General features: G+C 34.4%; 1 protein-coding gene across 1 annotated transcript in view; it reads left to right on the forward strand.

Moving 5' to 3' along the window:
- The window catches only part of LRP1B (LDL receptor related protein 1B), a 315317-nt gene that overhangs the window by 124910 nt on the left and 169691 nt on the right, over window positions 1-20716 (forward strand). The window contains exons 22-25 of the mRNA XM_061438859.1: window positions 5364-5493; window positions 7144-7250; window positions 7591-7723; window positions 15648-15770. Of these exons, the coding sequence (XP_061294843.1) occupies window positions 5364-5493; window positions 7144-7250; window positions 7591-7723; window positions 15648-15770 (493 nt within the window). The remainder of the gene's footprint in view (window positions 1-5363; window positions 5494-7143; window positions 7251-7590; window positions 7724-15647; window positions 15771-20716) is intronic.

Raw genomic sequence — 20716 nt, forward strand, 5'->3', positions numbered from 1 at the left:
CTTTGTTTTCTTTAAAAATATATATATATTCCAACAGCACCATGTAATTGTGAAACATCAAAAGGTGGGGATATATTACTGAAGGCTTGTGATTTCATCTTGCATGTTTTTCACTAGATGTCCAACATACATAAACAAAATTAAACACTTCTTTTTTCTAAATGTTATTCATGTGAGAGTAGACATCCTTATCCATGCTGTTTCTCTCATGCTATAGGTTAATGGATGCAATTCTTGGTGGCTGAATATATCTCCACTATCCATATATTTTTATGCTAATATCCCTAGGGAATGAAATTAACTCTCTTAAAGGTAGTCTTTCTCTACATTTATGGACTTTTGATACTGTCTATATGTAATTAAGTGGCTAACATTACAGGCAGTTGATTTCTGTTTCCTTTATAAAATCTGGAATGACAGGTTGCATTGTCAACAAACAAAAAAGTGAGCTGAACAGATGGCTAGAAAGCATAATTACATACAGGATATTCTTATACTGGGAACAAAAGAGAAAATTGTAAGGATTACTTTTTGTATGAATGTTAACTGAATTACTTTCTTAATTTTCAGCCAAAACATTAAATCAAAAACTTGGATCAATGTAATTGTGTATCAGGTTAGTGGCAAACACAGAGAAGAACTATTTAAAGTGAATTTAGAATATATTTGACCTCTGTGTCCAGTATAACATATTGTAAGAACCAAAAGAAATGCAAAAGAATCTTAAATTATATTCATACATGTGTTTTTTAAATAACATTGGTTTTGCTAATTTGAAATTTGTGTCTTAGAGAGTACAATAGTTCCAATGTAAAATTATTTTAAAATTACTAACACTCAAAATTTTTAAGTAAAATAAAGGAGATATGAACGTAGAAAAAATGCAAGTAAATAAAAACCCTGTAATTAAATTCAAAAGTATCAGCTTGAGATCTTGATTTATTTTTGTTTTTAAAAATATGTTTTTAGCTCTGCCACTGAAAAATCCTAAAACCAATGACATCCCAGCTTTAAAGACTATCTCTAGCATTCATATCATGACCTCTAACTACATTACCCAATTAACAGAATCAAAACTCCTTTGAGAAATGTTTAATTCTAGATCTGTGAATGGAAATTGACAAAATGAGCCACTAACATCTTGTAAAGCCAGAAAACAAGACTATTGGGATAGTGTCCAAAATACATAGGAGCAAAATTGCAGGGTTTTCTACATACAAAAGGGACAATTTGAGCCTTAGAAAGAAAATAAAAAATGACTGTAATGTATTGAAATATAATAATGTATACAAATATATGAGTTGATAATAATATTTAAACAAAAAGCTCAATTGTTACTTTGGAGGTTTCTAAGTACTTTTTTAGTATTTACTTAGCCAAATTCAGAATGTGAGACATTCTATAGAGCAAATGACCTGTTTTTCCCAAGTAGTAAATGGCATTCAAAAAAGAGTTATACATTAAAAGAAACTCAAATCAAATTCAATGTATAGGTTCTTTTAGATTTTTCATTTATCAAACAGTATTTTTCTACAGTTGAGAAAATTAGGAAATTTTTAAAATGGATTGGGAATAACTTTAAAAATTTTTCTATTAATACCATCATAGTATTAATTTTCTGAAGCTATTGTCATTATGTTAAAGTTCAAAATATAAATAAACTGGGAGAGAGGCTTATGAAGCATGAATAGCTAAGTGTGGATAATTGTTAAATATGCATGATGAGCACATGGGTTTTATTATTCTGTTCTCTCTGTTTTTCTGTGTGTTTTAAGATGTCTAAGATAATGATTAAAAACCCCACAAATATAGACACAGACACATGCATCAACTATATGCAGTATATTATAAATTAAACTCTTTTGAAGGTAGAAAAAATATCCAGAAGTATTAACTTCTGTGTTATTGTCAATACAGATAGAACAGTGTCACTGATTACTGAGCTCCTTTACTTGAATTAGCCCTATTGCTGAGAAAAACATTAATTAATTCTACAAAATATACTGAGCAGTTATTATAATCATTGCATGATATTAGGTTCTTGATTCATAGACACTATTTCTATCCTGTGTATACGTGTGGTACATATATGCTGTTGCTTTAGTCACGTCTGGCTCTTTATAACTCTATGGACTGTAGCCAGCCAGGCTCCTCTGTTCATAGAATTCTCCAGGCAAGAATACTGGAGTGGGTTGCCATAAATTACAAAATATTTTAATATATATTCCTCATTTTCTACATTTGCTACTTCATTCATTCGATCATCTATTCAGCAAATTTTAATGGAATGCTTACTTCTTAAATGTCCCAGGTACAGTAATGGACATGGAAAAGGAAAGTGGTGAACAAAATCTGAAATTACTTCCTCATGACCAGTACATGGGCTATTTTTCCAATGTCATTCACCATTACATAGCTCACCCCTTGGATACATCACAGTTCTATTTATCCTTATGTGTGAAAAATATTTTCTTAGTTTCATTCTGTTTAAAATTCCTCTGTGAAGTCTTTCTTAAAACCCTTATGAACTCATGTTTTTGAAGCATATTCATTTATTTTGACAGTATATTTTATTGAAATTGTTGGTTAAAATGCTGGTCTTCTATTAGTCTATGAGTTTACATGGTCCCATCACTTCATGGGAAATAGATGGGGAAACAGTGGAAACAGTGTCAGACTTTATTTTGGGGGGCTCCAAAATCACTGCAGATGGTGATTGCAGCCATGAAATTAAAAGACGCTTACTCCTTGGAAGGAAAATTATGACCAACCTAGATAGCATATTTAAAAGCAGAGACATTACCTTGCCAACAAAGGTCCATCTAGTCAAGGCTATGGTTTTTCCAGTGGTCATGTATGGATGTGAGAGTTGGACTGTGAAGAAAGCTGAGAGCCGAAGACTTGATGCTTTTGAACTGTGGTGTTGGAGAAGACTCTTGAGAGTCCCTTGGACTGCAAGGAGGTCTCCTGGGTGGTCATTGGAAGGACTGATGTTGAAGCTGAAACTCCAGTACTTTGGCCACCTCATGTGAAGAGTTGACTCATTGGAAAAGACCTTAATGCTGGGAAGTATTGGGGGCAGGAGAAGAAGGGGACGACAGAGGATGAGATGGCTGGATGGCATCACTGACTCAATGGACATAGATTTGGTGTCCATTGGTGTCTGGGAGTTGGTGATGGATAGGGAGGCTTGGTGTGCTGCGATTCATGGGGTCGCAAAGAGTCAGACACAACTCAGTGACTGAACTGAACTGAACTGAATTTACCAAATACAGGGAGGAATCATCCTTTTATTTACGTTATTATTTAAGAAACTCTTGCAGGACACTCAGGTTCAATCCCTGGGTTGGAAGACCACCTGGAGAAGGAAATGGCAACCCACTCCAGAATTCTTGCCTGGAGAATCCCATGGACAGGGGAGCCTAACAGGCTACAATCAGGGAAGCCTGACAGGCTACAGTCCATGCAGTCACAAAGAGTCTGACATCACAGTGAGTAACACTTAGCCAGTTCTACCAACATTATTATTTAAGAAACTCTAGTAAATGGTAAATCTTCAATACTTGGGAAAAGAAGTGAGGAAGGAAAGAAGAAAATCAGTTATATAGCAGGCAGTCTAATTAAACTGTCATCAGCAAAGAGAAAACTATAGGAATTCAGAAAATAAGCTCTTATTTCTTACATGGGATGAAACTGAGAAAAAGCAGGGAGTAACAGTTCATATGCTTCATTCACTGGAAGTTTCACAAGCTGTAAGAGTGCTGCACCTTTTGTGAAAAGAACAGACAAGTAAATCTTGGCAACAATAGAAACTGCTAAACAACAGAAAAATACCATCTCAGCAAGACATTTCACTGGAGCATCCCATTTCAACCAGAGTGGTCAGACCCAAGGAAAGTGAATTTCTAATTTCCCTTTCATTGATCTCATATAAAGAACTGAAAGGCCCCCAAAGGCATCACTACTATCTTGTTTGATTTCCAAATAAAATCTGGATGCTAGCTAGCCAAAAATGACAATTCTGGCAGTTCATTTCACAGTTCTCTAAGAACAAATAGCAGAAGAATGGAAAAGGAATATGAACAGCAAAGTATGAAAGAACAAGGACAGAGGGAGAAAAGTGAGGATAGGGGAAAGAAATAACACAGGGGAAGTTTTGTTGATGCAAGACAGAATTACCCTAGGATTTTTTCTTGTTTCACATTAATCTTTTCACCCCATTCCCAAGGAACTGGCTATACTGATTAGAAATATCTTTTAGCCTTTTTATTTCCCCACAATCATCGTTGTCACTTCAGTTCAGTCCCTCGGTTATGTCCAACTCTTTGTGACCCCATGGGCTGCAGCATGCCTGGCTTCCCTGTCCATCACCAGCTCCCAGAGCTTGCTCAAACTCATGTCCATTGAGTCGGTGATGCCATCCAGCCATCTCATCCTCTGTCATCCCTTTCTCCTCCTGCCTTCAATCTTTCCCAGCATCAGGGTCTTTTCCAATGAGTCAGTTCTTCACATCAAAGTAATGGAGCTTTGGCATCAGTGCTTCCAATGAATAGTCAACATTGATTTCCTTTAGGATTGACTGGTTGGATCTCCCTGTAGTCCAAGGGACTCTCAAGAGTCTTCTCCAGCATCACAGTTCTAAAGCATCAATTCTTCAGCACTTAGCTTTCTTTATGGTCCAACTCTCACATCCATGCATGACTACTGGAAAAACCATAGCTTTGACTGGATGGACTTTTGTTGGCAAAGTAATGTCTCTGCTTTTTAATATGCTGTCTAGGTTGGTCATAGATTTTCTTCCAAGGAGCAAGTGTCTTTTAATTTCATGGCTGCAGTCACCATCTGCAATGATTTTGGACCCCAAGAAAATAAAGTCTGTCATTCTTTCCATCGTTTCCCCATCTATTTTCAAGAAGTGGTGGGACTGGATGCCATGATCTTCTTTTTTTGAATGTTGAGTTTTAAACCAGCTTTTTCAACCTTCTATTTCATCTTCATCAAGAGGCTCTCTAGTTCCTCTTCGCTTTCTGCCGAAAGGGTGGTTTCATCTGCATATCTGAGGTTATTGACATTTCTCATTGTCATTTATAACTATTAAAATTGCATTACCCCATAACTGTCTGTTTGGAGTATGATCCACTCAGAGCAACTTTATTACTTGATGAAGCCATGGGATTTATGTTCTTTTTATATTTCTCTGTTTTATTATGACTAATAGAGACAAATGAAACTGGAAAATGATTATAATGTTTTATAGTGATGAGCTTAAGTGTGACCATCTGAGATTCTTGTATGTATTTTTTGGGGTTGAAGACATTTATCTAAAATTTTAATTTTAATTATGTTTGTGTTGTTTTTGTCAGAGAAATTGTGAAACAAGTTGTTCCAAAGATCAATTCCAGTGTTCCAATGGTCAGTGTATATCAGCAAAATGGAAATGTGATGGCCATGAAGACTGTAAATATGGAGAAGATGAGAAAAACTGTGAGCCAGGTAAAATGCTTGAGACAATATTTCATTTAAGTAATGTTTTAACTCAGAATTTAAATTTCAGCAAAGATATGTATAAAACAGTGGCAAATAATGCACATTTTGCTGTTTTTAAGAAATAATCTGAAATATCTGTAGATAAATTAATTGGTGTGCCTTCTGTATGTTTTGAAAGTGTTTTATTAGACAAGATTGATATTATTTCCAGATACAAGCATTACTCCCTTAAATTTGATTTTCTGATCACTATATTTTTCTATATCATTTGGAGTTGTTTTTCCAAGATAGTGGAATGAAAAAGGTTGAAACTATAAGTGTGATAAAAGTCAGGTTTCAATTCCAGAAATTAAGATTATTAAATAGAATATAGAAGGTGTATTATTTCTTTTACATCTTGGTCCAAAATAAAAATTAAGATTCAAAATAAGAGTATAGGGGGAAAAATACCCAGTTCATATATTGCTATTCCTTAAACATCACTTTAAATATATAGATATAGATATAGATATATATAGTTAGCTTTTATACTTGGGAATTTTAATAGCATTATTCTACAGGAAAAAATACTAGGGAAGATCACTTTGTAATATATTATACACACACACACATGTATATGGTTGTAAGTAGTTTCATAATGTAATAATTATTCTGAGGGACTAAGGCAGAACTGCAGATACCTCACACACACTTTACTAATAGCCCAGGATCATGCCCATGGTCCACATTGCTAACTGTTCACATCTTTGTTCTTACTGAATTCAGACATAGTCCCAGACTCATTAATACACATCCCTAGGCAACCACTGCCAATTAAAAGGAATTAAAACCTAAGGGAAAAGCTTTTTAGCATCCCAGGACACAGCAATTTAAACCACAAAGCCATTACGTAAGTATATTTGGCTACCTAGTGATCTAATACAAGGCCAAGAATCCCAGAATTTGAATGCAGGCTTAACAAACAAAGCCCCTCGACATGGAAAGGTATCATCATTCCTGTGTTAATTAATTACATCAGGTATTGGCTATAACTTATTTATCTACAATTTAAAATATTTCCATGTCATAAAAGAATTGATTCAAATTTTACAGACTCTGCTAATTATACATATGTTCATATTTAAAACCCCAAGTTAAAAAAAAAAAGACTTCTTAAAACTTATATAAATATGATATTTTTTTCAAAATAGCCAAATAGATATCATGGGGTCTATGATACCATGCCAAGATTTTCACTTTTAGTTTTATACAATGCATATATTAATAATATCCTCAAAGTTTACTAAATGCTATTACAATTTTGAAAATAATTTGAGGCTTTTGTATTTTAAATAGATTCAAAATTATAAGAGAATATATTTAACTCTTCAACAATCAAAGTAATAGAAGATATAGAGAGGTTCCCCCCACCCCCTCGGCCCTTTTTTCTTTAGTAAGTTGAATACTTATGAACAGACCATTACATCATGAGGTATATTTAATACAGTACAAAAATATTGTAAAGCTCATTTTAAGTCAGTGTTTAATATCAGATGTTGAATATAATTCAGTATAAACTATTTTCATTACTATCTGTAATTTTCATATGCTTATTTATGCTTTTATCTATCAACATTCATTCTGTTCACTAAATCTAAATCTCAACTTTATACTCAGCTTCTCCTACTTGCTCGTCAAGTGAATATATATGTGCCAGTGGGGGATGCATTTCAGCATCTTTGAAATGCAATGGAGAATATGACTGTGCTGATGGTTCAGATGAGGTAAAATCTATCTTTTGATTAAAATCTCTGAATTATGTGAATTAGATTTGAGAAAGCAAATGTAATAAGCAATAGAGAGACAGAATCTTGATTCTTAGCACTGTCTAAAATGTCAAGACGAAAACACTGAATACAGTCATTTCAGCAAATGCCTGAATCTTCATGCTGCCCATAGACCAAACTGTATTGTCCTTCACAAAGGCAATATTCATTAATTAAAAATAAAACGAAGCCCACACAGCATAATAAATCTCCAGTATTGTCAGTTGCATGTTTACTTTGCTTGTGACTATATCATTATCTGTAGTTAAAACTGCAGCCCCCATTTGTATTTGAACAGATGGACTGTGTGACTGAGTGTAAGGAAGATCAGTTTCGATGCAGAAATAAAGCCCACTGTATTCCAATTAGATGGCTTTGTGATGGAATTCACGACTGTGTGGATGGCAGTGATGAAGAGAACTGTGACAGAGGTAAGGTACTATTGCATATGTGTGTCTACAAATAAGAGGATGGCAGTTAAGATGCTGTGCAGAATATTTACATCATGTGCTAAAGGCAGCAGATAAGATAATTAAAATGATTCTCCTTTTCTAGTTTCATTACATAATGGCAGTGATGGTTTAGTCTCTAAGTCGTGTCTGACTCTTGAGACCCTATGTACTGTAGCCAAGCTCCTCAGGCCATGGGATTTCCCAGGCAAGAATACTGGTGTGGGTAACCATTTTCTTCTTCTGGCGATCTGCCTGACCCAAGGATCAAACCTCCGCCTCCCGCATTGCAAGCGAATTCTTTATTGACTGACCCACCAGGATACCCTCTCAACACATAATACAGTGCTCTGAGTAAGCAAAATCTGGATCATTTTCAGACAAGAATATAAATCCATTTTCAATAACAAACACAACTAAAATACAAGTGTTTTTTGAGTATCTATTATGAGTATGACATTGGACTAGATGTTGGATCAGGGATGGAAATGTGAGAAGAGGTCAGGGAACGTATCCCCTATAGCCATTCCTACCGAAGTATTTTCTGGGCACGTTTTTCTCCCACATTGCTTGCCTTGTTTCTGAAAGAATAGAAACAACATATGGTATATTATATCACACATGCTAATATGCTAGATCATAGATAGGTTGTAGGTTGGGCCCCAAATTTGTTTCCTGCCATATGGTTGAGAAAACGACCTACATTGAAGTCTGGAAGAAACTTGATTTTATAGCATCATTCTTTTCTAGTTATGTGAAAATATTTCCTGACATATAACTTTTTAGTTGCAAATCACCACATTAAATTATTGCTATTTTTCTGTTAATAAGAGGAAAGCAAAGAAATTGTAGGGTGAATCTTAAAATGGCCATGAATTATAGCATTCTTATTAATTTCATAATGTTAGATATATTAATTAACACAATTTATTTTTACTTATAAGATCCTCTAAACTTTACATTTTAGAATATTTGAAACATCAACAGAGATGATGTTAGTATTGATATATGTTGTAAAGCGTTTGAACAAGCACTCTGTTTATAAAGTTTAAATGGATCTAAAATATTTACTCCTGTAAATATCTAATCAGTCAAGGAAAAATATCTTCTACCTTCTTTAATATTAGATCAAACCTTTATGATTTACTACATTTCTATTCCAAATCTGATAAAGTATTATTATATCAGCAGAAGAAACCCTAGTTCTTATTTGGAATCTGAAGTGCATTATAGAAAATCATAAAAGATTAAACTTCCATAATAGCCGTTTCTACTTTTGCTTACGTTCTCACACTTGCTGTCTGTAATTGGTTACTCTGGAGAAAGCAAACTTTGTGAACATTCTGGGACCAAAAACTCATAGTGGAGGACTTTAAGTCCAAGATTAAATTTCTTATAATTTAGTATTTTATCATTAATAAATTCCATCCCCTCAGCTTCAGTCACTCACCAGTCTTGTTCTTCTCATTTTTCCTATGTAGGCTTATTGGTGACCCAGTTGGTCACCAATACATCCTACTCACTGCTGCCATGTTCATCTTATGTAAGTGTAACTCTGGTTATGTCAATCTTCACTCAAAGCTCTTCTTGGTTAGATACAAATATCATAACCTGGCAGTCAGGGTTATAAGAGAATGATCCCATTTCACCTTCTGTATCATTTGACTGAATTTCCCTGTTGGAATATGTTTCTGTACAAACAAAATGTGGAAATACATTCCAGGCAGTGGGATCATTATGTTCAAAGTCACAGAGGTGATGGAAACTTGATCCATTTTGGAGCCACAAGTAATTGAAAAGTCATGCTATGGAACTTAGTTTTAATATTATGCATATTGAGGCATTTTCCAAGGCTTTTGAGGAGTTTTCTAATATTAAAAAAGGAAAGGGTGATAAGATTTGAACTATGTAATAGCAAAGAGAATTGACTGAGATGATGGGGAGCAAGAAATCTTGTTTCTTATTTTATCTCCATGGAAGTTTCTGTATTCATGTTTTAATACTATCAAGCCCAGCCCCAGTTCTCCAAGAACTGTAGAAATACCTAGAGAGTGAATCTGTACCTGGGAGGGTACGGAGTTGGGGACAATTCTGTTAGAATTTAGTTACTTTTTAAATATTGGATTTCATACAAATGTGTTTAAACAAAGAATTCTAGGTTAAAAATCAAATATTAAAGTAAAACATTAAACATAGCTTTTGAAATCTGGGATAACTTTCAATTTTAAAATGGCTCAATTAAATGTTTAAACTTACTGACTAAAAAACAGAGCTGAGGACTTTGAATTAAACCATTTAGAAATATGTCAAATTTTCTCTCCCCTCTCTATGGCTGCGTGTAACATTTCCTGGATTCCTTGCTCCCAGGTAATTAAATTTCAGTGAAATATCTTGGTGGTTTGATCCTATATGGATATGACCAAGTTCAAATTTCTAGCATTTGATTGCTTCCAGGAATTGGTTTAAGTATTGGATAAAAGCACTTCAAGACATTGAAGAAATAAAATGCCAGAATATGCATCTCTTCTGTTACATGTTACTTCCATTCATCTTAAATATGGACACATGAGCTAACAGAGGCTAAGTGTTGAGGGGTTGAAGGTAAGAGAGCTACAGGATAAACATGGAGCATTTACCTTGTGAATCAATTTTACTGGTTTACTTTAAAAGGAAAGAAACCCCTAATATTATGGAATCACTGTCAAGGTTCATGATTCACATTTTGAGATGGATTCTTTTATTAATGCAATACCTAACTTTTGATAATTTTTTTAAAATTAATATTTGATCAGCTAATATAAGTCAAAATGCAGACGATCCTTTAAAAGGACACACTGTCTATGTAGCAACAGCTCCAAAGTATTTTTGGGCAGTTTGATACCTTTTATATCTGAAGTAGCCTTAACCAGAAAAGTGAAAATCTAAAATTGACAAAGTGATATTTTAAGACTTCAAAATGATAAATAATTTTTAACAAAATTGGACTCAAACTAATAAACTTAAAATCTGTAAGCAAATAAAATTGAACTATTAGTTTAACAAAAACACAATATTTATGAGACACTGCCTCTCTTCATTGGTGATTTATTTTTAATTATAAAATTTCCAGCAGATCTTTGCTTCAAGCCCTTGATATTTGAAATAGTTGGATACCTGATGAGGGAAGTAACACTTGCTTCTAGGGTTGTAAGAATCTCAGCTTTACAAAATGCATCTATTCATGAAACTAACTTCTCTAATTGGTGATCAAAATGTAAAATTTAATACAGTACTAATATCTCACTGACATGTATACATGTTTCTGAGTAATATTTTTACAATAAAACATAGATTCATAAGCAAAAAAATAAATAAATAAAAGCAGCATTCACATTTTTAAAGGTAGAACATGTTACCCCAAGGAAATTTGGTGTTTGTATTGGCCTGAGCTTTCAAACTTTACACTTTATACCAATTTTGATGGAAAAGATAGTCTTTTTAGCAATTATTAGCTTCTAATTATAGAAGCTATCAAATTTCATCATACATTTAAGCTTATCTCAACCCTAATTAAGATGAGAACCCTTGATTCTTATTTTCTGTGATGATATATTTGTCCAGATTTCTATGAAATTGCCAAGAGCTCAATTAAATTTAGACATAGGTTATTGTTAATTACAGTGCTTGTTTCTATTTTTCTAATAACCTCCTATTGAGCTGATCAAGAACATGACTAGGAAACTGGAATTTTAATCCAATTAATCTCTTTAAATTATGCCTATTTTAAATTGTTTATGTGTGCTTCCTGCCATTTCACAATAGGCTTTTTAAGTTAGGATATCTTGGAACCCCTTGATGCGTTTTTTTAAAATGCAAATTGTTCCTAGTACAATGGGAAGCCTTTAGTAAATTATCATAAAACCTTTGCCTTTGTGTTATAATTATGATTTCATATGTATTTCTCTTCTTCTTAATAAAAATAGTGCAATGTCTGACACTCTTATGGGGACAATTATAATGTTATCTAATTCAAAACCTTTGGGAACTCATATTTTTCCTTTTAACAAAACTGGTGTGCTACCAATCTTTTTTTTTTTTTTTTTTGAATAATCAAAGGATGTTCACAAATTCTGTTTGAATTTCATCCATTTTAGAATGGAAAATGTGATGTCATTAGAATCTTTATTCCGAAAGAATACAACTCTATTTCATATCCTGTGAATTTTGATACTGAATTAAGCCAACACTTACCTCATACCGCTATTCATGTGTTTAATACTAAAGACTGTTCTTGCTATCTTTTTTGTCTGTTTTCAGACACTTATTAAATGACAATATGTTTTCTTGTGTTGATTTTGATGATTGAGATTATTTTAAGGTTTAGGGCATTTTAAAGCTGAACATTTGGAGCAAAATGGCAACCTACTCCAGTATTCTTGTCAAGAAAATACCATGGACAGAGGAACCTGGAAGGCTACAGTCCATAGGGTCTCAAAAAGTCAGACATGTCTGACTTTTCTGAGCATGTATAGTTGAACATTGCAAGTGTTTGTAAGAAAGGGGCATCCCAATGCCAGATATTGAACTGTCAGAAGACTCATGGTGAAATTCATCATTCTGGACTCACTAAGGACTTGAATCTCTCTGTATCTTAGAGTTTGTTAGTGCTCAAGGATGTCACTGTGAGCTGTACCAGTTCTGTCAAGTATTTTGTAGGAAAACTTAGAACAGTTATGATTGAGAGCATTATAAATTCTTGGTCTCAGCTTGAACTATCACTCAAGATTCTAAGCATTCTACCTATATATTTTTAATCATCTCTCTCTACCATTAATCCTACCAGGTTTTTAAAAAGTTGATTTTCTTTCTCACATTCTACTTCACAGCAGCAGTAAAAATCATGAGTTTATTTTAACATCTGGACACAAAATTAATTAAGCTACCTATTTTTATGCCTAGCCCTTCTTCTTTTCTCTTAAAATAGATTTGTCTCATCTCCAGTCTAAGGATAGTCCTTTTACTCGTTTTAGATCTCAAATCCTTCACACTTTCTTGATTCTCAGAGAACTTATATGAATTACCTTTTCTCTCTGCCATATCCTCAACCTTACTTTATTTGCTGAATTCTTCTCAGAAGCATTTATATACCTGTTCCGATATCTGTTTTACTTCATACAAGCAATCAAGCTGTCTGACTTACCCAACTTCTTCTTTTCTTCCTTCCCTTTAAGGCCAAACTTCGGAACTATTACCTCTTTATATATGATAACCAACTACAAACATTTCTTTAACCCACCAGCACTTCACTAAATCTACTGTCTTAGCATTATTTATATGTGCTAACTATTACCTTCTTGTTTGAACAGTTTTCAGATATTTCTCCAACCACTATGGCTACTTCTCAGTCTTTTTTGTAGGTTTTGCTTTATTCATTTAATCTTTCAATGCAAATTTCCTCTGTGTTATCTTCTAAATTTCAAGTAACATCTATATTCTGATCATTCTCAACTATGCATTTATAGGTCAGAAACCTTTCCTGTATTTTGGACACGTTTATCCACTAGCCTGTTAAATATCACCAAATCCTTGTCTTACCAGTAACTTAAATGGATTATGTCATTATTTCCACTAATACTGATCCAAATGCTATGCTCTTTTATTTATTGAACAATGCCAGCACTCACCAAATGGTCCGAATAAACCAAAAATTGAGTCCTGTGTTTGACTACTCATCTCCCTCTACCCCTCATCAAGTTTGTCATCAGGTCCTGAGGATTCTCTCAAATATATCAACAACTACTCTAAATCAAGTTACCATCAGTTCTTTTCTGATTGACTGCAAGCCTTCTTCAAACTGGTCTTTTTCTTGTCTTAGCTTTACTCTCCCTGTTTTCATGTTTAAACTTTCCACACTGTAGCTAAGGTTGTCATTCTAAAACCCAAATCTGATTTTGTCCCCATTTCCTAAAGTACATCTTTGCTACTGAAAGTGAATTACTAGAGATTTGTGTGCAAGTCAAAGCTCAAAAGAATAAGAGCTTATTGACCCTAACAAGCTTAGGGTTATTATTCTCTCTAAAGTACATCCACAAGATGAACAATACTTCCTTCTTGGACTTTTCTAGGCTTGCAAGGATGAGCAGTATCACTCTGCAGCTCTGTGTTTTAATAAACAAACATATCCATTTTTAACATGTCAACATCTTCAACCATCAAATCTTGTCAATATGGAAGCACTATTTCTTATGTTATATATGAAATTTAAGTTGGTAGTATAAGTCTCTGAAGGCAATCATTTATCTTCATTTTACATTCCCATCAAATTTCTTTGTGTTGTTTCCCCAGGTACTCTTTGAAAGTATGATCTTATAAATCCTAATCATACCTCTTTTGTAACATATGAAGATGTTAAGCTCCATAGAAATTAATACACTTTTCCGAAGCAAAACAAAGCAAGTTCTTAACTCCCTAACCATTGCTGTTTCTGCTATATATTGCTGTGTATCTAGACATATATAACTAAAGTTTATTTGTACTCTGTGTTCTTTACTTGTGGTAGATGTATTCAATTTAAAGTTCAAATGTCCTTGTATTCTTGCTGCTTTCTATTTAATTTTTAAAAGAGCAAGAATGCAAGTATTTTAAAAATGCTCACAAAGGAGTTCCCTGGAGGCCCAGTAATTAAGACTCTGAGTTTTCAAAGCAGGGGGTATGGGTTCAATCTCTGGTCTGGTCAAGGAATTAAGATCCCATATGTCATGTGGTACAGCCAAAAAATTAAAAATTAAATTGAAAGTAAAGATATATTCTTTAAAATAAATTAAAAATGCTCGTAAGAGTATTCTATAGTACAGTGTTTATAAGAATAGCTAGTTCCCTGGTGGCTCAGATGTTAAATAATCCGCCTGCAATGCAGGAGACAAAGGTTCAGTCCTTGGGTTGGGAAGATCCCCTAGAGGAGGTCATGGCAACCCACTCCAGTATTCTTGCCTGGACAATCCCCATGAACAGAAGAGCATGGTAGGCTACAGTTCCTGGGTTGCAAAGAGTCATACACAACTGAGTGACTAAGCACACACCACAGTATTCCACCACATCACCAACTTATGGATGCATTATAAGTTGCTTCAGTCGTGCCTGACTCTTTGTGACCCTATGGACTGTGGCCCACCAGGCTTCTCTGTCTCTGGGGTTCTCAGGCAAGAATATTGAAGTGGGTCCCCCTGCCCTCCTCCAGAAGAGCTTCCCGACCCAGGGATCAAACCCACCAACTTCTAATTGTTATGAAATTAGTAGTTTCTCTATGACTATAAAAATGTTTTACTGGTTTTTCTGGTTTAAATGATTCAGTTTGTCAGTTTTCAGATACAAATGAATTATTAAATTGCTTTAAAAGTAACTTTTCTTCCCAGAAGAGCATAATTTTTGGTAACGAAAATTAGTGCTATTTAAAACCTAAGTTTCTTTACACTCAATAATGTAGAAATGATGTGAAATGGAAGGAAATTTATATTGAAGAAAACTTTATTCTAGTGACTTCTCTGGTGGTCCAATGACTAAGACTCAATGCTCCCATTGCAGGGGGCCCAGGTTCGATCCCTGGTCAAGGAACTAGATTCCACACGCTGCAACTAAGACACAGCACAGCCAAACAAAAAACAAGTAATATTTTTTTTTAAAAGAAAACTTCATTCTATCATCTTATTCTCAATATTCTGTAAAGAAAATATGATACATGTGAGGGTAATATCAAATGCTTTGAAAAGTTGACAGTGAATACTATTTTTAAAAAGCTTGGACGTATAATATTTTACAGGAAAAAAATCAGGAAGAGAGAAACTTTTACTGTGCTAAGAATTAGAGGAATATGTGTTTTGCTGACTGGAATTAATTATGCTGTATATCTGTCTTTTGTTTTCAAATGAAGGAGGAAATATATGTAGAGCAGATGAGTTCCTTTGCAACAATTCGCTTTGCAAACTGCATTTCTGGGTGTGTGATGGAGAAGACGACTGTGGAGACAACTCTGATGAAGCCCCTGACATGTGTGGTATGGCATTTCCCATGGCTCTAGATTGTACTCTGCTCCCCTGATGTAGTGCACCAGCATGATTCAATGATATGGTGCAAATTCTGCCATCCCGGGGTTAGGTAGATAACGTGTAACCACAGATACAGCTTTTGCTCAAATAATAACCCTCCTCAGAGTTTACGACTTTGAGAGCCCTCTTAAATCTGAACTTGCACATGTCAACACTACTCAAAAGATGGATTATGGACTGTCTAGGAGGATTTAGAGTAGTTCACCTTTTGAATTGAGTAAGGTTCATATAAAGACTTAAGCTTTATACTCAATTGATGTTTTAGGTTAAAACAATTTTTTGACAAATAAATATGGAAAAAAATGTGCATAATAAAATCACATACTTTCACAAATCACCCACTACTGAGACTGGTTATTCAGAGAAGGGAGATAAATATGCATAGAGATATACAGATATTATCTATCTATTTATCTGTATCTATCTATGGCAACCTAATCCAATATTCTTGCCTGGAGAACCCCGTGAAAAGAAGAGCCTGGCAGACTTAAATCCATAGGGTTACAAAGAGTCAGACACAACTGAAGAGATAGCACACGCACACGCACACAGACACAGACACACACACACACACACACACATACACATCTATCTTTCTATCTATCTACATCTATCTATCTATCTGGGGGCTTCCCAGGTGGCTTAGATGGTAAAGAATCTGCCTGCATTATGGGAGACCAGGGTTCGATCCCTGGGTCAGGAAGATCCCTTGAAAAAGCAAATGGATACCCATTCCAATATTCTTCTCTGGGGAATTCCATGGATGCAGGAGCCTGGCAAGCTACAGTTCTTAGGGTCACAAAGAGTCAGATGTGACTGAGCAACTAACTCTTTCACATCTATCTATTTACCTATCAATCATCTATCTGTCTTGTTACAAGAGTTAGGCAGGTAACTACATTTAGGAGTTATTTAACATTTAAATCTGAAAAATCTTAAAATTTATTTCTAATTCAAATTCAAGTTACTTCTGACTGACATTTGTCACAAGCATAATTATGCAACCAACAACTCTAAATGCATAGCTTTAGATCACCAAATTAAACAATTTTATGTATTTGGTAAATATTGTCATTCTTAATGTCATTCTTTGTTTCTAGTCAACATAAAAAGGAAATTTAACTTTTAGTTTGAAGAAAAATGCTACTACTTTGGATATAAATATAAATATCCACATAAGGTGAATTAAAGAAAATATAGCATAAATATGTGTACTTATATGTATATATATATACTTATATTCCGTGTTCTATTTGGTAAATCAAGCTAAACTAATTTTTTATAGATGTTGATATTGACTCAGTTGAATAAAAAGCTCAAAAACAAAGAGGTGGCTTTATTTTAAACATGTTTTAAAATTTGAAAAAGATAGTGTTTGGAGAATTGTTCTCTACAGGTACTCCTGATAAGTAATGTAACTAAATTTCACTTTCAGTTCTTCCGCACAATATTACAGAGTGAATTCTAGAGAATCACCAGAGATAGTATTATTTCTGAATCATAATACTTGAAAATATTTTAAGTGTTTTACTTGAATTTTTTTTCAAATTTAAAAATATTTCAGATTTTACCAATACAAGCCAAAAACTATTATTTTTAATAAAATATATTTTTTCCCTCTATTCTGTATTCCATTTCAGCACAAAAACTAGTGAGTAGAATAGGATTTGTTTGGAAACTAATTAACCATGTGGGGCTCCAGATCACACCCTGCAGATCCATTTCCAGGGCCAGGAAGTGATTCTAAAGGACATGCTGCACAGCTGTTGGAAAACTTGTAAAATACATCCAGCTTAATTCTGTGAATGTTTTTGCATTCTCCTCAATCATAAGTATCAACATTGAGTCAAGTTTTTATGTGATGGAGACTGTACTAAGTAATTGGGATAAAAACAGAATATGGTTTCTTTGACAAGAAGATCAATTTCTGGTTCTAAAATAATAATTTCCAGGTATTATATTTCAAGCAATAGTAGAATTAAATAAAGATAAGACATAGAGGGATAAAATGAACTCTGCCTGAAAGAGAATGAAAAGAGGTAGACTAAAATACACCATAGGTATAGAGAAAAGTGTGGGGGAAAGTATCATTCATTCATTTAATAGCTGTTAATCTAGAGATAGGCTTATTCCCTGGTGGCTCAGAGGTTAAAGCATCTGCCTGCAATTCAGGAGACATGAGTTTGATCCCTGGGTCGGGAAGATCCCCTGGAGAAGGAAATGGCAACCCACTCCAGTATTCTTGCCTGGAGAATCCCATGGACTGAGGAGCCTGGTAGGCTACAGTCCACAGGGTCGCAAAGAGTCAGACACGACTGAGCAACTTCACTTCACTTCACTTCACTTCAAACTAGAGATAATGATTATTTTTGGTGATATAATGATAAGAGAAACAGATATGGACCCTACTTCACAGAGCTGAGAATCTAGTGGAAGAGGAATATTAATGATCACAAAATACATAGTTATAAACTATGATTTATGTGCTGAAAGAAGTATAATAAATTATACAAATAAAGAATTTTGGAGTTTTAGTCTATATAGGATTTTATTCAGTCTCACTTTTTGAGAAGTAACATTGAGTTTGAGTCTGAGAGATTTATAGCTGCCAAGTTGGTGAAAGGGATGGAGTGGGAATGGATGACACAGTATTTTAGGCAAAGGAAACAAGATGTAGAAAGGCCCTGAGATAGAGCAAACCACAATTTACTAGAGGAGTTGAAAGATATGTGTGCTTGGAGAATACAGAGCATGCTAGATAGTGGACAAAACGGAACTCACAGGAGAGATACTTGAAACCTTGTGAGTCTGGGGAGGGATTTTTAGATTTAGCTTGAAACCAAATGAAAATATTATAGAGTTTTAAGTAGAGGAGGCATAGAGTCATATTTCTATTTCACAGATATTAGATAGAGGCAAGAATAGTTAAGACAATTGCAGAACTCAAGGCAAGCTATGCTGGTAGCTTGGATTAAGATAATGACAGCACATGATGGCAAATTATACACAATTTGATTGTGATTTAAAAAGCAAAATGAATTGGATTAAATAATGGGTTGGACATAGGAAGAGAAAGAGAGAGGAAGTTGGCAAGTGTAATTTATAGGCTGTTTTTGCTTGTACATTTGAATAGCTGGGAAACACAGGATAAGGAAATTTTGCAAGTAAAGATTAGAAGTCTGGCTTGGATGTACTTGAGGAGACATTAAGTACAGATCACAAGGAGATGCTACATGTTTGGTTCTAGAGCTTAAAGAGCTGGTCTAGAAATGTAAATGTGAGGGTCACAGAAAATGTAGTAGTAAATTCTATGGAATTTGTAAGATTCAGGCAGAGAGGGAGTAAAACATAAAAGAAAGGAATTAAGATAGAATATCAAGGGCCACCAAACATCTAAATAAATATAAGTAGCCAGAAGAGACTCAGGTGAGTAATAACAAGATGATTAGAAAAAAAAAATGAAGTTTGACAAGAAAAATACCAAGGTAATAAAATGTTACAAGAAAGATGAAATGGTTCCTGAAGAGGCAGGGAAAATTGAGTTTCAGAGCAAGTTAAAGCAATCCATTTTATATAAGGGTAGTGACCCCTTGACCCACTCCAGTGTTCTTGCCTGGAGAATCCCAGGGACAGCGGGGCCTGGTGGGCTGCCGTCTATGGGCTCGCACAGAGTCGGACACGACTGAAGCGACTTAGCAGCAGCAGCAGCAGCAGTGACCCCTTGAAGAGCTGAATCATTGGAAAAGACCCTGATGCTGGGAAAGATTGAACGCAAAAGGGAGAAGGGGACAATAGAGGATGTGATGGTTAGAAGCATCACCAACCCAGTGAATATGAATCTGAGCAAACTTCAGGACATAGTGAAGGACAGGGAAGCCTGGGGCACTTCAGTCCATGGGGTAGCAAAAACTTGGACACGACTTAACAATTGAACAACAACAAAAGTGACCCCTTGAAATTAGTTGATAGACTATATGTATATGCAGGTGATGGACTAATATTTAATGATATGATAATTTTTATCTTTTTATTTCCATTTATTTGTTTATAATAAGGGAGCATGTTCATATAATGTGAAAGGTTGGTGTGGTAGGGAGACTTGAAAGGAACATAGATTTGAATCATTATTGATTCAAAGGGTATGAATGACATTATGTATAAAAAATATAAATATAGATATAAATGAGTGATTTCCAAGTAGTGTTCAGGGCCTATCTGGCATTGATAAATATTCATGTTTGTGATAGCAGTCAGCATTGCAGTATGATTATCTACAACATTCCTAGGCTTCCCAAATGCACACATTGGGATAGCAGATGGCTTCATTTACCTAAGTTTAGGGATTCTGTTAGATAATTAAGAAGGATAAAAGCAAAAGTGCCAGAGAATGCAGATCATTTAGACTAAGTATTAGTACTTAGAAAAATGTCCAAAATATAATAGGTTATCAATATCAAATAAGTAAATTAAGAAATAGAATATGGTACATTTAAATGACTACTACATGTTATAGAATGTAAATTACCCCTCAGTAAAGCTATTAAAATCATAAAAACAAATAGAATTTGGAATCTAATGTCAGCAGAAAGGGAAATAAAAAGAAAAAAGGCATTGGTGAATAGGGAAGAGTTAGGCATATCAAGGGACTAATGTTTAAGGTAAGACTGAAAAAGTGTCCTTAATGAGACTGGTTGAATTAAGAAGTTGGATAATTGAAGATTGTGGTCTGAATTTGGATCATTAAAATCTGTGGCTTTGTAAATGAAGCAATTGGAAATAACACCTTGAGCTATATCAGTAAATGTCTCTTATCTGCAAGCAACAGGAACTGTCATTGGCTGAATTAAGATACATTTGTCAAAGTCCACCCATGTGCACAACATTCTAGAAGAAT

Source organism: Bos javanicus, chromosome 2 (genome assembly GCF_032452875.1).
Source record: "Bos javanicus breed banteng chromosome 2, ARS-OSU_banteng_1.0, whole genome shotgun sequence".
NCBI classification, from domain to species: Eukaryota; Metazoa; Chordata; class Mammalia; order Artiodactyla; family Bovidae; genus Bos; species Bos javanicus.